The sequence below is a fragment of the Schistocerca serialis genome, chromosome 5, assembly GCF_023864345.2.
Source record: "Schistocerca serialis cubense isolate TAMUIC-IGC-003099 chromosome 5, iqSchSeri2.2, whole genome shotgun sequence".
Classification (NCBI taxonomy): Eukaryota; Metazoa; Arthropoda; class Insecta; order Orthoptera; family Acrididae; genus Schistocerca; species Schistocerca serialis.
In genome coordinates, this window is record NC_064642.1 from 463,439,275 (window position 1) to 463,459,587 (window position 20,313).

Consider the following 20,313-nt stretch of genomic DNA (forward strand, 5'->3'; position numbering starts at 1 on the left):
GCCAGTGCACAGAAATTTTGAATACTCTGCTTTATGAACAAACTTCTATTCAGAGTTTATATTTATCAATGATATTACGCAATTTAGAACTGTATATACAGTGTTTCCTCAAAATTTAGTGAGAGTCCATTTGTGAAGGACCACTTAATTTTCTGAAAGACATTATTTACAATTGCCTCAGCTAATTCTTGTTTGTTGAGTATGATTAATATACTTCAAAAGTCAGCAAAAAGTCTAATTGTTGCAAGCTTTCCCAAAACTTTGAAATTGTTAAATCATTAATTGAATGCACTATTTTGGAGGAATGTTTTGCATTACTGTATGGAGCTATGTTATATTCTGTAACCAACCTCGCATTATGATCAGAAAGACCATTCTTAACAGGAAAATCTATCCTTACAAATCATTCTCTGCTCTCAAAATTATCCTAGTCTCAACCGACGATAATATACTGACCCCACAGTCTACCTCCAACAGTTTTTGTCCACTCTGTCATATCATCTCCTCCCAGTTCACATCCTGTCACCCTCGCTGTGCACCACTCTCTACTAACAAACACACTGGTATTTGCCCATTCTTTGGTCTTCTCCTTTTACCATTCCATTGCCCCCCCCCCCTTTCTCTCCCCACAGCCTCTCAACACTGTGCCTGGCAGCCTTGTCCTGCTGCCATCCAGTCCCTCCATGCACTTTGATAGCACTCTTCTCTCCTCCTATCCATAGCCTGCTATACATCTCCCTTCCCCATTGCACTCCAGATTGCTGCTATTGCTGCTTCCATTCAGCGCAAGAGCTGCATTGTGCTGCAGCAGTCAGAATAATTGTCATGTGTGTGTGAGGTGTGGCTAGTTGTGTGAATGTGAGTGTTTTCTTTTCTTTTCTGAAGGAGACTTCGGACAAAAACTCATTGTGTAAGAGTCCCTTTGTTGTGCCTGTCTGCAGCTCAATGTGTCATCTTTACGGTGAGTAGCAATCTGTCCCTTCAAAGTAATGTCAAGTTTTAATACTGCACTATGGAAGTACTGCATTCATAAGCAACATAGGAACATAAGTTCTTTCAAGTATGCAGAATTGACAATTTACCCCTTTTTTCAGATCTTGTGTAGGCTAAGAGGAATATGCAAGAGCTATTCCCTATGGCTGAGGATTGTTGATGGAAGTCAGGTGACTTTCTTCTCCTTTGGCGATGAGGTTTCAAAAAATCTTTTCTAATTTTTACATATTTTATCCCAAGCTTCAACCAAAAATTTGTTTGAATGGTCAGATGTGGAACACTTGCACAGAATTGGCCTACTCCATATTTCTGCAGTCAGACTCTCTATCTCAAATACAGTCTCTGTTCTCTCCATTGTCAGACATTGAAGAGTTTCATTATATATTAATATTCACCAGTGGCCAGTAGGCAGAAACATTACAGATGCTAATTTGTCAGCATGCCAAAACTGCAACCAAAGAGTGAGCATCAGTTATGCTCATGCCTGGCTACAAGTGGCTTACTGCTGCAGTAGGTATTTGAGAAGCTATATGGTGCCTAAATTGGCTCATGTAAATTGAATTGCTTCATCTTGCTTTACCTGGATGCACAGCTTCCCATGTAAAATGGCTCTCAGTCTGCTCTTTTAATACATGAGAAGTTTCACTAAAAATATAACCAAATTTATACCACTTTTCTCCTGTTTTCAAGATGTACCAGATGCTGTTAAAATCCAGTGTTCCATTAAAACTCATTGTTATAGCTCCTTAGTAAAAATTAATCACATTGCAAAGTATTTGGTGCTTGGAAACAATCACACAGAAACTTTACATTGATATCTTGAGCCACTTAAAAGATACTGGTTGCATAACATTATATAACAACCACTGTGTATCAACAGAATTAATTAATTAATATTAATAAACATATCACACCAGTTTCCATAAATAATATTTCATAACTTTAGAGAGCATTATACAAATTGAGAGGGGGAAAAAAATCAAACTGAAGCTGTGTTATCTGGAGAGTTCGAACACTTAAGACAGATTGGATTGGTTAGAATACAACAGTACTTTACTATAGTTCAATTAAAATTACTAGATAGTTGGCACTTCATGTGTTGTAGCTGGTTCCTCCAATCAGAGTGCTCACCATCATGCTTGAACCATTCGCTACTGTCAAACTGCTGTAACAATTGATTCATTTCCATTATTCGAGAGAGAGACAGAGAGAGAGAGAGAGATTGGCTTACAATAGATAAGCTTCACATGAAATTGCATGAAGCGTGACCGGGACAATGGAGACATGGATACAACTGCCTTTTCTAGTGTAATGGCATATTGTAGTGGTTATCGCATGAACCTAACATGTATAAGATTTACAGTTTAGATCTCATCCAATGTTCTGAATTCTTTTATATATGTAAAGTTAATCAAAAGACTCATTATCATGTTTATTCACTTATTTTGTTAAATTTACTTTTTATATCTAATACTTTGCTACGTCAATTCCATCATAATATTGACTTGTTTTATTTACTCTTATTTTTCTTCCTATCATTCTTTTTTCATTTGGGATCTACTTGTGTTGTCAATAATCTGCACCCAAATGCCAACCAAGACTGCTCATCGGTTGGTAAGGTGGCATCCCATGTAGCCAGTGAGAGGATAATTTCAGGTAACCATTAACAGTGAGATATTACAGTTTGCTTTTACTGTTGACCCTGAAATGTTGCTGTTCAAGATGGCTATGCAAACAAATGTATAATGAAATTTTTCTGTCTGGATTTTGCTGATAGAGGTTAGCTTTAAATGCCATAAACAAAGTGATCATGATTTCAATTCTGCCACAGATTGTTGATCATTTTCTCAGACATTGCACATCATGATGTTGTAGTTAGGTTAGGACACGAATTTAAATTCAGGGCTACAATATGTATCATCTGCCATGGTTCAGTCATTAGTCACTTAAAAATCAGCTGTTGACAGAGCATCTCCCATTTCTGTCATACTTTGCGGTGGCCATGTCCAACATTGCAGCATATCACACATTAACTGTGTATGTGAAGTGACCCACTATGTTTGTTGTCCATAATTGAGTGGTGCTAGCAGCAGGTCTGCCAAGACTGCAGCAGCAAGTGACAGAAATCAACTGCCAAGTAATTTTAATCAGACTGATGTCATATAAACATATGTATATAACAACAACAATGACAACAAAGATGATGATGAATAGTAACACACAACTGTAATTTTATTGCAACATTCTGAAACACTTACTACACCAATTGCCTCTAGTGAAAAAAGCACAGTTCCAAAAAACAGAGGCAAATCCTGGAGAGGCCCAAATGGTTGTCTGTCCAAAAGGCTGGGAGAACTGTTCAACAAGTAGTAGAATGTGATACAAAAGCCAATTAAAGTCAAGATATTGGCTAAAGTTGTAAATGGTGCCAGCAGCTTCAAATTGTGCACCATATTTATTATTATCAGTGGCACGAGCAAAATTAACATGTATATCCTGAGATCCAACCCATAAGAGTACTGGTCCACTACCTGTAACATTTATTGCACTCTATGATATAATTGGTTAGTGACATATTATAAAATCATTGTTTAGATAAGGTAGATATGAAAATTCTTAGTTATTGCAGTGTTTTAATAGTACAAACACATAGATTTTGTACACATAAATTCTAGCTTGGGAACTTAGTACATAAATATAATGTGCTATATAATGTCAAGAAGTAGTCAGAACAGAGTCAGTAAAGTCTGTTTACATAGTTAATGAAACTGGTGTTTATGTGTGCTTGTTTCTACTTACGGCTTTGATGTGGCTGCTGACAAATACCACATACACACAACAGCTTCCAATCTGTAAGACTACTTGGAAGATATTCACAATATGCCTGAAATAAGTTTGCAAAATCATAAATGACTGCAATACTTCAACTCAGTTCTACATAAAGAAAAGACAGGTTACTCATAATTTTAGAAATTATGTATCTGTGGATGCATAGCATTGAATCTATAGCCTCAGTTAGAATTTATGCTTTCCAATGTTGTCAGGGAATAGGAACAATGAAATACTTTTTCATTCTAGACATACAATTAATTCTCATTCCAACAGTTGAGACATTCTGATGTACCTCCACTCATGATGGACGCGACCTGTATTTCACTGTTTGTTATGTGTTTCTCTACAAAGTACTACATTCTGTATATAATGTTTGTTCTTGCTACAGGAAACTTGGTGATGAGTGAGAGTTATGTTTTCTCTATATGTTAGTGTCAGTGCTACATCACCTGACAAACATCTCAATGGAAGAATTACTCCAACATCTCACTGTCCAGCAGCAAACTTTTTGCAGAACAACAGCAGGCTCTCACCACCCCTCTAAATCAAGTGGCAACTGTCTGTACGTGGCAGGCTACTCTCCCATCAGCACACTCATCACCTTTCCTGGTACACAAAGAATCAGCTGAAGATTGAGACTCCTATGAGGCATTGTTACGCCAATATTTCCAGGTTTTTCATGTCGGCAGGGCATACCTCTACAGGTCTTTCTTTCCTGGCTTTCACCATGCCTTGATCAATTGCGCCTTTTCAAGAACTCGTCACCTTATTGTTTGATGAAATATGGAAGCCTTTCTGAACCTGTTACTGTGAGAGAACACATCATTGCAACCATGTATAATTTACAGTTGTCAGAATGTGCAAACCAATCTTACAGTCACTGAGCTGCAGAATTATATGGGTTAATGCATTGTTGTAAATTTGTTACTAGAACCCATCATGAATCCTATGGTGATCTCTTGGTGAGAGATGTTATTATTCTTCTGGCTCTGGATAGGGAAGTCTGCAAGAAAGCACTTCGTAAAGTGTGAGAATCCGACACTTCTGGATGTGCTCAATTAGCACAGTTCTGTGAAATGTCGCAGGCCACAGGCGATCAGATTGCTGCATGGTGGGGGGGTAAATGGGAAGTTGCTCAGTCAAACCTTGTTAGGCATGTTGCAAGTATTCAGGATGATGGGGAAGCTGTCACAGGGGTGCAATGTTCGACTCAGCATTGCATGGGGCAGAGTCGGTTATGGCCACCATAGCAACAGGCCATGTCACAGCAGTGGCTCTGCCCCCCTTCCACCTTGCTCATACTGCTTTGTCCAATATGAGCATACTGTGTGCCCCAAAGCATTGGGCTGTTTGCAACAAGTATGAAAAGAAAGGCCACATTGCATTGGTGAGTAACTCTTCTTCCAATGTGGTGGACACAGTAGTATCGATGGACATAAACTGTGTCTCTACAATGACTGTTTCTCAGAAGAAATTCCTTAGACTAGTGTGTGTTTAATAAACTGCTGAAAATGCAAGAGGACACAAGCAATGCAGTGACTTCAATAAATGCACAAATATATGTGCACTTGGACTCCCCTCCCCTCACACAGGTACATGGAAGTTTGTTAGCTACAATAAACAGCAGATTCCAATCATAAGTCAGTTCTCTGCTCCTGTCTCTTACAAATCTGTTGTTCACCCTCTCATCTTCCTGTTGTGGATCATTCCCACACCACCGATGTGTTCGGGTTAGATATGTTTACCAGTTTCAATTTCTCCATTGCCGATGAGGTGCATTTAGTGTCAGATCAAATTCTGTATCAGCAACTGGAGTTCCTCTACTCTGGGGTTTCATTTCTGTTTTCCCTTCTGCTTGGTTGCACTGCTTGTTTTCAGGCCCACATTACCATGAAAGACTCCACCCACCCTCTCTTTTTTCCATGCATGGCAGGTGCCTGTCACATTGCATGACTCTGTCAAGACCAAGTAAGGCCATTTGACATTGCCTGATGTCATTTGGCCTATTTCTTCCACTGCATGGTCTACACCACTGTGCATTGTTAAGAAACTGATGGTTAAGCTTTTCCTCTGTGGCGACTTCAGTGTCATGATTTTTGCCCTGTCGGTAATAGATACATACCCCTTGCCCCACCCTATGAGTTGCTCAAAAAATTGTCAGTTAGTTACCACTTTCCAAGATCGATTTGTCAGAAGCATAACTCTAGCTCCACTTGGATATGGCCTCTAGACACTTTCTCACTGTCAATGAACCTTCCAGCCTATGCCAATATCAATGCTTGCCTTTTGGCATTGATAGTGCGATCACAATTTTTCAACATATGTTTAGAATGCCTAACAACCTCTGAAAGAAGGTTATATATGTGGAAGAGGCGTGGAGACACTGGAAGGTCTCAGATAGATTATATGATTGTACGACAGAGATTTAGGAACCAGATTTTAAATTGCAAGACATTTCCGGGGATAGATGTGGACTCTGACCATGATTTATTGGTTATGAACTGTAGATTAAAACTGCATAAACGTAGGAATTTAAGAAGATGGAACCAGGATAAACTGCAAGAGCCAGAGGTTGTAGAGAGTTTCAGTAAGAGCATTAGGGAACGATTGACAAGAACAGGGGAAAGAAATACAATAGAAGAAGATGTATGAGACAGGTGAAATATACTCAGACTTCAAAAAGAATATAATAATTCCACTCACAAGGGGGGGGGGGGGGGAAAGCTTCTAATGTGTGTGAAATCTTACGGGACCTAACTGCTAGGGTCATCAGTCCCTAAGCTTACACACTACTTAATGTAAATTATCCTAAAGACAAACACACATACCCATGCCCGAGAGAGGTCTCGAACCTCCGCTGGGACCAGCCACACAGTCCATGACTGGAGCGCCTGAGACCACTCAACTAATCCCGCGGGATGAAAATTATCAAACTATCAGTTTAATAAGCCATAGTTGCAAAATAATAACACAAATTCTTTGCAGATGAATGGAAAAACTAGTAGAAGCCAGCCTCAGGGAAGATCAGTTTGGATTCCATAGGATTGTTGGAACACAAGGGCAATACTGGTCCTACGACTTATCTTAGAAGATAGGTTAAGGAAAAGCACACCCACCTTTCTAGCATTTGTGGACTTAGAGACAGCTTTTGATAATATTGACTGGAACACCATCTTTCAAATTATGAAGCTGGTATGGGTAAAATAAAGGGAGCAAAAAGGCTATTTACAATTTGTACAAAAACCAAATGGCAGTTATAAGAGTCAAGGGCATGAAAGGAAGCACTGATTGAGAAGGGAGTGAGACAGGTTTGTAATCTATCCCTGAAGTTATTCAATCTGTATATTGAGCAAGCAGTAAAGGAAACAAGCGAAAAATTTGGAATAGAAATTAAAATCCACGGAGAAGAAACAAAAACTTCAAGGTTTGCCAATGACATTGTAATTCTATCAAAGACAGCAAAGGACCTGGAAGAGCAGTTGAATGGAATGGACAGTTTCTTGAAAGGAGGATAAAAGATGAACATCAACAAAAGCAAAATGAGGATAATGGAATGTAGCCAAATTAAACTAGGTGATTCTTAGGGAATTAGATTTCCTAATGAGCCATTTAAAGTAGTAAATGAGTTTTGCTATCTGGGAGCAAAATGACTGATTATGGTTGAAGTGGAGAGGATATAAAATGTTGACTGGCTAAGGCAAGGAAAGCATTTCTGAAGAAGAGAAGTTTGTTAACATGAAGTATAGATTTAAGTGTCAGGAAGTTCTTTCTGAAAGTATTTGTATGGTCTATAGCTTTGTATGGAAGTGAACCATGTACAATAAATAATTTAGACAAGAAGAAAATAGAAGCTTTCGAAATGTTGTGCTACAGAAGAATGCTGAAGATTAGATGGGGGAGATCATGTACTAATGAGGAGATGCTGAATAGAATTGAGGAAAAGAGGAATTTGTGGCACAACTTGACTAGAAGAAGGGATCAGTTGGTAGTACATGTTCTGAGGCATCAAGGGATCACTAGTTTAGTATTGGACAGCATGTGGAGGGTAAAGATGATAGAGGGAGACCAAGAGATGAATACACTAAGCAGATTCAAAAGGATGTAGGCTGCAGTAGTTACTTGAAGATGAAGAGACTTACTCAGGATACAGTGGCATGGAGAGCTGCATCAGACCAGTCTCTGGACTGAAGACCACAACAACAACAACAATCACATCTGTGCTTGGCTGCATCAATTATCTTGATAATATCATTGTTTTGGATTCTACCACAAAAGACCACCTTAGAAATCTCTGATCATTGCTTTCTGTTTTGCAATCTGTGGGTCTCAGGTGCAATCTTGCCAAATCTTAATTTTTTCAGTCTTCAATTGAGTTCCTAGGTTTTGACATTTCTCACACAGGAGTCAAGCCAATGCATCACCATGTTGATGCAACAGTGGCTTTGCAATGGCCAAACTCCATTAAGGAACTGCAGGTATTTCTAGGTAATGTTGCAGATTACTGTAAGTTTTTACCTGACACATCCACTGTTGCTCAACCACTGCATGTGCTTTTGTGTAAAAATGTGCCTTCTTTCTGGCCCCAGCTTGTGACCAAGCATTTGATTTGCTTAAATATATGTTTCAATCTATCCTGTGTGTGCTACATATGCTTCTCAGCATGGTCTTGGTGTGGTGGTGGCACACCAATATGCAGACAGGTGTGAACGACCCATTGCTTATGCTTCTAATACATTAACTCCCACTCAGCAGTGGTATTCTCAGATTGAAAAGGAGACTTTAGCAATTGTGTCCACCATCAAGAAATTTCATGCTTCTTGTATGGTTCTAAGGTCCATTTAATCAGAATCACAAGCTGTTGGTTGCTCTTTTTCACTCTTCAGCTTCTGTGGTGGACAACGCAGCATATCTTTAGCACCAGTGGGCTCTCTTCCTCTCCCGTTATCATTATCAGACCCATTACTGGCCAATCGAGCAACATGCCAATACCAATGCCTTATCTTGTCTTCCAATCAGGCCAGACCTGGCACTCAATCATGTCAGTAGCTCTGTTTTTATTTTGATATTGGGAACCAGAAAGTGGATGATAGTTTTCCCATCAGTAGTACCATGATAGCATTCACCATCATCATAGATCCAGTACTTAGTCAGGTCCACTCTTTTGTGCAGCATGCTTGGCAAGGAAAACTTCTGCCCATGCCTTGGATCCCTTGTTTAATTACTACTCCATCCAGCACCAACTCTCTGTGTTTGACGGGCTTCTTTTGATGGCTACAAAGGATGCTGCTCCCTGGGTTGTGATTCCCACTTCCTTATACTGTGGTGTATACTGACTTCTGCAGGTCAGTCATTGAGGGACCTCTAGCACCAGAGCTTTGGCCCCCCAGCATGGGTATTGGCCAGGCATAGATGGCAACATTATGTGGCTTATCACCACTTGCATTTACTGTGTTCAGCAATAGGTGGCCAATAGTAGTCTTTTCCCCCTGGCTGATGCCGCAGTGCCAGTGGGTGTGTGTACCTGTCAATTTTGCTGAGTCCTTGCTAAATCAGTATTGGTTCAACATAGTCGATGCTTATTCCAAGTTTCCCTAGTGGTGTGACGTCTGTCCACATCCATGGCAGCCTCTGTTTTGGTCCTGCTTAAGATTTTTGCAATTGAGGGACTTCCATATACTGTTTTCAGAGATAACGACCCCCAGTTTGCTTCTTGAGAATTTGAATCTTTTTATCAGGCTGGTGGTGTTCAACACCTCACAGCTCCTCCATTTCACTCTCAGTCTAATGTAAAGCTGGATGCCTGGTTCAGGTGTTTAAAACTCAGATGCAGAAGTACACATGTGGCACTTCTCCTGAAGCTGCTTTAGACTGTTTTTTGAGTTCATACCATTTCACTGTGGTTGGGGCAGAAGCCTGGCAAAGCTGCTATATAGATGCCAATCACAGACCCTCCTTCACCTGCAGCATCTGACGCCTTGCCTGAGGGTATCACCAGCTCTGCGGCAGTTCTGGCTGGGTGCACGTCTGCACTTGTGTTTTCAGGTGTCAGCTGAACTGGGCTCTTGTTGTCTTCAAGTGTTGCCAGCCCCAGCACCTGTGCATCATCCACACTTCTGAGGGGCAGACATCCCATCACTTCAACCAGCTGCGGCCTCACATGGTGGGGTCCATTCCAGAGGACCCACTGCCTCCTCCATCCCTGCTGCCATAGATGCCTGTTCCCATATCACAGCCAGTCCAGTTCGTGTTGCAGCAGGGGCTGCTACCTGACAGATCACTGTCTTGGGTTGCCTGACTTCACCCCCACTCTTTGACTGCCATTGTTGGTGTACACCCCCTGCACCCGGCGTCACAGCTGCTGCCACTTCTGTTGCTGAGCCCTGTGTGGCCATCATATCCAATGCCCCTGCTGGGACCTCCAGCGCTGACTGCTGATATTGATAAGAATGTCACTGTGGAGACACCCTCACCAGCTTTGCCCTATGGCCTCTCATGACAGAGGGGATGTGCATCAACCTGTTCCCTCATCACTTCTGCCCCTGCTCACCAGTGGCTGCCCACCACATGCTGCAGCAATCACTGTCATCACCAGGTGATGAAATGGACATCAGCACCATCATTGGTGTTTTCTGTGCCTCATAATCTCAGTCCCTTGCAAGATCAGTGGCCTCCCTTTTTTTAATGGTACCAGTGTATTTTCTGTAGCAGCAATTTTTTTCGCTACCATGTCTTTTCCTGTGCCTAGTGTTTTTATGTGTGTATGTGGTTTTCCCACCCCCTAGAAGGAAGGAGTGCTCTACCTTCACTCATGATGCTTGCGATTTCAGGTTTTGCCCGTCCATACAGTTCACAACCCTGCTTGTGCCCTGGTGAGCCGCCAAAGAAATAATATTATTTAATCAACCACAAATGACTGCTCAACCTATTCTGTACTCTGTGTTACTGTTGCGCAGTCAGTTTGTTTGGTGCTATGCACAACCTGTTCTTCACTGTATCTTAAGTGTTGCTCTGTAAAGTAATATGTTCCATAAATTGTGCATGTTCTTGCTGTAGCACATTCATGATGTTAGTTTACTATATAGTGTAACTTAATGTTCCTTACATCTTCCAGGTGCTGTATTTTGAGACTTCATGATATTGTCACCTTTGGCATTAAATTCACATTGAAGTTTATAGACAGACATATCTTACCATAAGAAAGTTAACAGTCTCAAGATATTGAAAATTTGACATTTATTACAATAACGCACAGAATAAGAAAAACAGCAACCATTCACCATATCAGATATCTGTTTGCTCTGGCATTAGGTCAAATGGGTAATAAGATAATTTCCTAATGTAATCACTATCAGGTTTCAGTGCTAAAAACTCAAGAACATGAGTGAAAAGATGAGTGTTTTAGAGTCACAGCATGGGAGTGGGCCTTATTCAAGGCTTATCCCATATGATATTACAGGGAGAATCTACCACTATACCCACCAAACCCTTACTTTAGAGCAAAGTCTCTTATTAATTGGTAACAAAAATATTAGTGAATTGTTCCTGATGTCCTTACCAGAATAAATTCCAGGAATGGCATTAGGAATGATTACTTAAATCTTGTATGAGTGGTGAGACCAGTTTGTAGTTGGCATAGTGACACCACAATTCCAGGATGTGCTCAATTAACTCCACTGTGTAACAGTGGTCCTCCCAGTTTATTGAGTGCTGTGGTGGCCTGCCATTCCACACGTGAAGTTGGATCTATATTCTTCTGTGGTCCACAGCAGATGCACCTCAGTATGAACTTCATGCCAGTCTGACACCCGAGGGGGAGATCAATGCAGGCAGTGTTATGGAGGAAGCTGGGAATTATATCACAGAACTTTCAGTTGCACCATAGCTGGCCTGACTCCTCTGAAACAGTTTATAATAAGGCTCCATTGTTTGTGATGTATAATTTGCATGACACTAGTGACTGGGGGCTGCATAAATTGTTCCTGCACAAGTTGTTGCTTGAATTGGTCTGGGAGCCATAGTATGCCTGTCTCTTCTAGAATACTGTTGATGTGGCTCTGGCAACATGTTCCTGTTGCCAAGGACACACCACTTTGATGAATATGATCAATAAAACCCAACATCAAAGGGGGTGTGCCGATTAGTTTGCTGTGCTTCCCAAACAACTTGGTAAAGAAAAAGGGAAAACAATAAAAGCAACTTAAAAAACCAAATAATTTTTTTGTGAAATGAATAGCCTAAGAGTAAAAAATAAAACAGATTAGAGATACATTTGGCTCATCTTTGAATTATGCTCAAAATCATGTACAGCAATTTGAGCGCTAAAACAAACATTTGGTTGACATAGTTTTGCAAAACCAAGTATTTAAATGTATATAATCATAAATAAATAACAGTAGTAATTGAAATACTCACACATTAGTTAAGAAGAATTTGCAGTTCTACTGGAACTGCTGTCTGATTGTTTTTTGTATTTCTTGTTTTAACTGGGAAAAGTAAATAAGCAAGAAAAATTCTATTGACAGCACTCGTAAGGGAAACTTCACTGTTTGTGCCCACTCTTTTTCTTCCCTGAAATATGCAGTATTCTCTATTGAAAAAATTTTTAGAGTGAAAAATTTTTGGAACTTTTTTTACACCATCACACATGGATAATAGAAATGTGCAAAGGTCACAGAACAGCAGGTTGCACAGTCTACATAATACATCAGACAGATATCCCATCCTACATGTATAGACACTTTGATTCTAAGTTAAACACTGAACAGTAATTTTTCAATTGGCACATTATTTACTGTACATGATTCTGAACATCATTCGAAAGTGTGTCAAATGTTTCTCTTATGTGTTTCATTTCTTACATTTTGACAAGTCATTTCACAAAACATCTTATAGCTTTTTTTCTTTACTTTTCTGGTTTTGTTTAGAAAGCATGAAATATAGTGCATTTAAAATTGATTGGTATTTAATTATTAATAAGAGTGCATAAATCAAGAAAAAGCAAAGGTATTAATTAAAAATTTAAAGCTCAGTGCTCAAATTGGTATTTTAAAGAGCACTAGGGAATATTAGACTGCTGGATTTTTCTTAATTACCCTGGCTACTTTCAAGCAGTTAAACCTTTTTCAGAAAGAATTTTCATTTTGCACCAGAATGCATGGCAATTTGAAACTTCCTGGTAGAGCTGAGTAGATTAAAAATGTGTGCCCAACTGGGACTTGAACCTTGGACTTGTGTCTTTCATAGGTAAGTGTTTCTATTAATGGAGCTATCCAGGCACAACATGTGACCTACCTTCACTGCTCTACTCTCTACTCCCCCCCCCAAGTAACTAATCTCCTGTCTTCCGAACTTATATCTTTTCTTTCAGGAGTGCTAGCCCCACAAGAAACACAGGAAAATTTCTGTAAAGTTTGGAAGGTAGCAGATGTGGCACTGGCAGAAACAAAACTGTGAGGGCAGGTTTTGAGTCATGCTTGGGTTGCTCAGACGGTAGGGCACTGCCCACCGAAGGCCTGAGATTTGAGTCCCAGTGTGGCACAATTTTAATCTACCAGGAAGATTCAACTATTTTTTTTTTTTTCAAAATTAGACCTCACAGTGATGAATTTAATATTCCATTTGTCTATTTTCCACTCTTCATTTGACAATGAAAATTTGTACAAAATTTCAATGTGCAGTTTATAAGGAATCATTATTTTCATTTCACTCAAATGTTTGACCAAAAATGCAAAAAATAAACACTCGACCAGTTTTTCAGTGTTTTGCCATTGGAGAAATGGAAAGTGCTCAGATTTTCCATACAATTGGTCTTAAGAGGACACTTTTATGGCAGCTGTACCAGCTTCTTGTCAGACGGGGTTTTACTTACTTGACTCTATCACACTGCGTGAGGGCGAACTGAAAACCAAGTGTCAGAGACCAGACAGCTGCCTGGAGTCGGAGATCAGAACTACTCACAGACGTAGTGCTATTGTGTACTTTTAGGTACAACCATCAACATACAGTGACAGACACCATAGAGATCACCTTCAACCCAATGTCAGTCACAGTTGTGAAAACTTTATCCCATTGAATCAATTCTTGGGGTACTCTACTTTCTTATAGTTGTTGATTACCAGGAGTTGCTCCAATCCAGACATGAAAGTAAGTACAAGTTGGCAGTTCCATATCAAAATCTGTGGACAGTTTTGAAACCCCATTCCCGAAGTGTACAGGAAATTTGGTTCCTAGGACACAGTAGAATTTCTGAAATTAGAAAATACAAAGTTTAATGTAGATGATAAGCAAATGAATTATGGATGCAAAGTGCACCACTCTTGCCAATAGTGAATATAAGCCCTCAGGATTACATGCACTAAAGCAGTCATTGGTTCCCCATCCTTTCAATCAATTTTGTCAAAGTAACTGGTCTGTAAGAATGTGCGAAGCATGGGACCTATCCACATTTCCGCAATAGTTCCACAACAAGGCTCAAGGAAAATTTCATCTTGTATTTTGTCTGTTCTTGGTATGACTGGCTCCTGAAAGGAGCCAAGGGAGGTGGTCACATCTTTTGAATCTTTATCATAGGAAAAGACAAGCTCACTGATTTGCACCTTACTGCCAATGGCTCTTTCTACCACTAGCTGCCATTTGGCCAAGAGTTTTAATATGAGAAGTGGATACTGTACTTGGTGTCTTCTGACATGGGAATGCCAGAAGAGACCTGCTTCTTCAGTTGCACTGAGAGAGTGATTTCCTTGGTTCAGAATGTTTGAGGCTGAGAGGGAAGATGCACTTTTGAGCTTAGAGAATGAAATACTAAGAGCTTACAGTCTCAGATATCACTTCTTACACATTTCAGCACTAGCCATCTTCAGAGAACATGAACCTGAATAACCTCACGTTTCTAATACCAAACATGAGTGTGAACCTGGTTGGTACTGGAGACTATGATGAGGCACTTTGTATCAATTGGGATTCATGTCCTTTGAAGATCAACAGTGGCCAAAGGAGAAGTGATTCAATGTAAAAAAAATACTTTTTGTCAAGAAAGGACAATTCAATTATGCATATTTCTTCCTGGCTCTAGTGTGTGACTACCGATAGAGCTTTTACTGCTCAGTGAACTTTTTCTTAATTGTGTGATGCACATTGCTGATTGGGGAGAGTGCTGTCCCAGGAGAAAAACCTACTGCTCATCCACAGTTCTTACAGCAGCACTTGTGAGTAAAGCCGAAAGATGTGTCCAAACATTAACGACCTGCCATCCACTCTCATAACTTGATGAAAATATGCTTTCATGTCACATCAGTGTGGTTTTACTTACTCAGAAGACATCCCCTTCACAATCTAGGATGAATATGTCATTGCCTACTTCACTATTGTTCGATCTTTGCTGAATCTGGTGAACATAGTAAGGCTCAGTGCTGTTGTTTAGTGCTCAGTTTAGTGGTCTCTGGTAGGAGTTCCCAACAGAAGATGAACCCCTGAATCATGTTTAGTCATTTGTGAGTAACACTAAGGGCCAGTATATTTTCAAACTTGTTACAGGAGTGAAGGGACTCTGGTGTTCAATGCCTTAATTGGATGGGACCTCGTCCTCATGGTTTGAATAACTGCCATATTTCCATATCAGAAGGGTTGGTTCAAGAACATTTTTCCACCACCCACCCCTTTTCCTTTTCTCCCCCACACATTAGATGCCATTCATGAGCTACTGATAAAACCTCTAAAAGTAAATCTATAATAATAATAATAATAACAATAATACTTTATTCAACAATGAATGATTCATTGCATATGTATAAAAACAGGTTACAATTCTTAATACACTCCTGGAAATGGAAAAAAGAACACATTGACACCGGTGTGTCAGACCCACCATACTTGCTCCGGACACTGCGAGAGGGCTGTACAAGCAATGATCACACGCACGGCACAGCGGACACACCAGGAACCGCGGTGTTGGCCGTCGAATGGCGCTAGCTGCGCAGCATTTGTGCACCACCGCCGTCAGTGTCAGCCAGTTTGCCGTGGCATACGGAGCTCCATCGCAGTCTTTAACACTGGTAGCATGCCGCGACAGCGTGGATGTGAACCGTATGTGCAGTTGACGGACTTTGAGCGAGGGCGTATAGTGGGCATGCGGGAGGCCGGGTGGACGTACCGCCGAATTGCTCAACACGTGGGGCGTGAGGTCTCCACAGTACATCGATGTTGTCGCCAGTGGTCGGCGGAAGGTGCACGTGCCCATCGACCTGGGACCGGACCGCAGCGACGCACGGATGCACGCCAAGACCGTAGGATCCTACGCAGTGCCGTAGGGGACCGCACCGCCACTTCCCAGCAAATTAGGGACACTGTTGCTCCTGGGGTATCGGCGAGGACCATTCGCAACCGTCTCCATGAAGCTGGGCTACGGTCCCGCACACCGTTAGGCCGTCTTCCGCTCACGCCCCAACATTGTGCAACCCGCCTCCAGTGGTGTCACGACAGGCGTGAATGGAGGGACGAATGGAGACGTGTCGTCTTCAGCGATGAGAGTCGCTTCTGCCTTGGTGCCAATGATGGTCGTATGCGTGTTTGGTGCCGTGCAGGTGAGCGCCACAATCAGGACTGCATACGACCGAGGCACACAGGACCAACACCTGGCATCATGGTGTGGGGAGCGATCTCCTACACTGGCCGTACACCACTGGTGATCGTCAAGGGGACACTGAATAGTGCACGGTACATCCAAATCGTCATCGAACCCATCGTTCTACCATTCCTAGACCGGCAAGGGAACTTGCTGTTCCAACAGGACAATGCACGTCCGCATGTATCCCGTGCCACCCAACGTGCTCTAGAAGGTGTAAGTCAACTACCCTGGCCAGCAAGATCTCCGGATCTGTCCCCCATTGAGCATGTTTGGGACTGGATGAAGCGTCGTCTCACGCGGTCTGCACGTCCAGCACGAACGCTTGTCCAACTGAGGCGCCAGGTGGAAATGGCATGGCAAGCCGTTCCACAGGACTACATCCAGCATCTCTACGATCGTCTCCATGGGAGAATAGCAGCCTGCATTGCTGCGAAAGGTGGATATACACTGTACTAGTGCCGACATTGTGCATGCTCTGTTGCCTGTGTCTATGTGCCTGTGGTTCTGTCAGTGTGATCATGTGATGTATCTGACCCCAGGAATGTGTCAATAAAGTTTCCCCTTCCTGGGACAATGAATTCACGGTGTTCTTATTTCAATTTCCAGGAGTGTACATAGAACAATAAGACATTCTAAATACATCACTGATTAACAAAATGATTAAACTACAAATAAAATGGTTTGCTTGACAGTATTTATATTTTTTTAAGCACTTCTTATTCTACATGTAAGTGTGGTATTCTTCTAATTAACAAAAGTGATTTTGTAGCAGGAATTTCTTTAGGAGAAATTTAAGCTTGATTGTGGGTATGATCATAAATTTACTGGGCAGTGCATTGGCTAACTTTAAACCTGCATATTGTAGACCATTTTCATAGTGTGCTGTGCACTGGCTGCTGACAAAAATTTTTTCTTTATTTATGGTATTGAACTGATACAAATCAGAACAAATATTAGGCTGCAGTCTTAACAAGCAATGTGGCTTTTAGACTGTACATGTTTACTACGGTTTGCACACCAATTTTTGGAAACAAGCCACGTCATGATTCATTATATTTTGTTCCACAGATGATTCTTATAGCCGTTTTTTCAGTAGCAATAAATTTTTTAGATTAGCTTTGGTTGTTACTCCCCAAATTTCTGTTCCAAAATTCAGGTGCGAAGAAAACAGAGCATGGTACACAGTCTTTAAAACAACAATGTCTGTGCAGAACTTGTTAATCATACTAATTGCAAATGTATTCTTAGATAACTTACATGTAGGAATGTCAACATGTGAGTCCCATTTTAGATTGTTTAGATTGTTAAACCAAGGAAGTTTACACTAAACTTTTTTTATTAATTCATTGCCTGTGTATAGTTTTATTCCATCATTAAAACTGATGTTGACAAATTCTGTGAGACAGGTTTTACTACTGTTTACATTTAAGTGGCTTTCATTGAAGTACTGAACAACTTCATTTGTAACGTTATTACAGTGGGTCTCTAGTTCTTTAAATGATTCCTTTTTACACACAATGGATGTATCATCCGTGTACAGAACTATTTTGGAACTTTTGGAACTGAGTGCAATATCCTGTGCCATTTACATCAACCAAAAACAGAAGAGGTCCCAGTACTGAGCCCTGGGCCACTACATATTTTATGTTAGTGATTTTGGATTTGTGAACACCACTTTCAGTCTTAAGCAGTACAAACTGTTTTCGGTTACTCATATAAGATTTGATTACGTCATGAGCATTATGAGCAATATGGTGTGGGTGGAAATGTGGAAATAGGTTGTTTCACTACTAATTATGATACACTCTGCGCACAAATTTGACAGTAGACATGCCTCTGTCACCCCTTGCAGCTAGGCATACCAAGCGGCTGCTTGTGGCATTTAGGCCGTAAACTGACCCTGAATAGCATAAATCTGGTTTGCAGAGTGATGAAATAAGGAAACGGTTTAATTGTCTTTTAGATTTTCCATCAGTTCTATAAGGGACAGTCAGATGAAAACAAAACAGACTATACAGTATAATAAGCTTGGCACAGGTATTGATAGCACAGGTAGGCGTGTGTACACAAGTACCCTGTACTCGAAATCAGGAACAGCGAGAACCTTCACCTCTGTGCCATTTGCCTGTTACACATGTTCGACATGAAGTCAGTGAGTTGTGTGCGTGTTCGACTCCACTATGGAGGCCGGAGAAGAGGAACAGCAAGGTGTAGTGTGGATTTTGACTGTGGATGAAGTGTCAGGAAGTGAAATTCGTGCCCAAATGTCTGGTGTATGTTGCGAACACACTGTAACACATGTTCGTGTGTTTGTGTGGAATGAATTATTTAGAGAAGGATGGCGACATCGAAAGACAGCAGAGACAGCAGTGGACCAAGACAGGCTCATCGAATCACTACTCTTTCTGTTATTACTGTGGTGGATTTTGCTGTCAGAAATGATCAACAGCGGACTGTGGAAGACATTAGGCTCATGTTAACAAGGCACCCACACCTGTGGGCAATTGTGGGGAAGGGGGGGGGGGGCGGCAAACATAGCGTAGCAAGTGGTTTTCTTTCAAGAAAATGGTCGAAGTCAATGTTACACAGCTTTTTAACAGGATAAGAACTGGAACGTTTTTGTGGCTCCTTACAAGGCGCCATTCTTCATCCAAAATATTAAAAATACTGCACATCCTCAGGTATGTATGGAAGAAACAATTTGTATGACTGAGAAAGAAAAGAAAACTACTCATTTTAATAGCAGAGCACGGCACAGGATTTTCTTTCCCTGAGCTGCTTAAAAAATATGTAGCAGGTGTCCGTCCGAATGTCTGGGAGAATATCGGTGTAAAAATTTAAAGCAAATCGGAGAGGAATTTTCCGATATTTATGGTTACGTTTCCCCATTATATTTTACATGGGTCTTACCGTACACGGTACATGAAAAAATATGTAGTCTGCACCGTTCGACTGTTCATCAGAGTATCGTGTAAAAATTTGACGTAAATTGGGAAATAACTTTTCGGGATTTTTTTTCTAACGACCTTACCCATTTATACACCATACATACACCTATATATTAAAAACTGTGTAGCCTTATGTCCGTCCTCACATTTGTTAGAGCATTGTCTAAAATTTGAAGTAAATCGTCAAGAACTTCTCGACATTTTTGGCAACAACGTTGAAATACGACTTGTCTTCAAATAGTAGTATAGATATTTATTAAGAAACAGCTGTCTAAATATTATTTTAAATCATCGCTGCAGCGCGTTCTCGAACTAACACCAGATGTAATTCGTACAAAACGCTTGGTATTTTAACAATGTTGCCTGTTAGTAGAATTTCTCCGAAATATTGTTCCAGAAAACATTAGCGACTGAAAATGTACAAATGAACTATTTAATTCGCTTTTAATCATCTATAGTTCTATTCTTGCGTAATGTAAATGTAGCTCAAGTGTTTCCCTGATCTGATTTTGATTATTTGTAATCCCAAAAAACTAAACATTTATTACTTGATTGCTTTGTTTGAATAGAATATAACCGTAGGTACTGACAAGTGAGAACGATGCGCAGAGTTATCAAAATTTAACAATCATCCTTTGGACTTGAACAATTTGTCGATCTTTAGAAATATTTCATTAGTCGCCCTTCCAGGAAAACCGTAATATATATACACCTGTACCTATTTATATCATCTGTGGAAAGCATTATATCTGGATTTTGTGAATATGTAACTTTTACGTCATTCATGTATATAGTGAGTAACAAAGGAACTGATATCGTTGGTGCATCCTCTCTCATTGTTTCAAAATCAGACTGAATAACGCTCTGTGGGCATGGACCTGATGTACATTAATTTCTGTTACATAGGTAAAACTAAGA

At 40.6% G+C, this 20,313-nt stretch overlaps 1 protein-coding gene across 1 annotated transcript in view; it reads right to left on the reverse strand.

The window, feature by feature from the left end:
• Positions 1 to 20,313, reverse strand: part of LOC126481177 (proton-coupled amino acid transporter-like protein CG1139) — a 95,556-nt gene that overhangs the window by 40,240 nt on the left and 35,003 nt on the right. Inside the window, exons 4-5 of the mRNA XM_050104749.1 lie at positions 3,793 to 3,877; positions 3,252 to 3,524 (exon numbers count right to left, since the gene is read on the reverse strand). Of these exons, the coding sequence (XP_049960706.1) occupies positions 3,252 to 3,524; positions 3,793 to 3,877 (358 nt within the window). The remainder of the gene's footprint in view (positions 1 to 3,251; positions 3,525 to 3,792; positions 3,878 to 20,313) is intronic.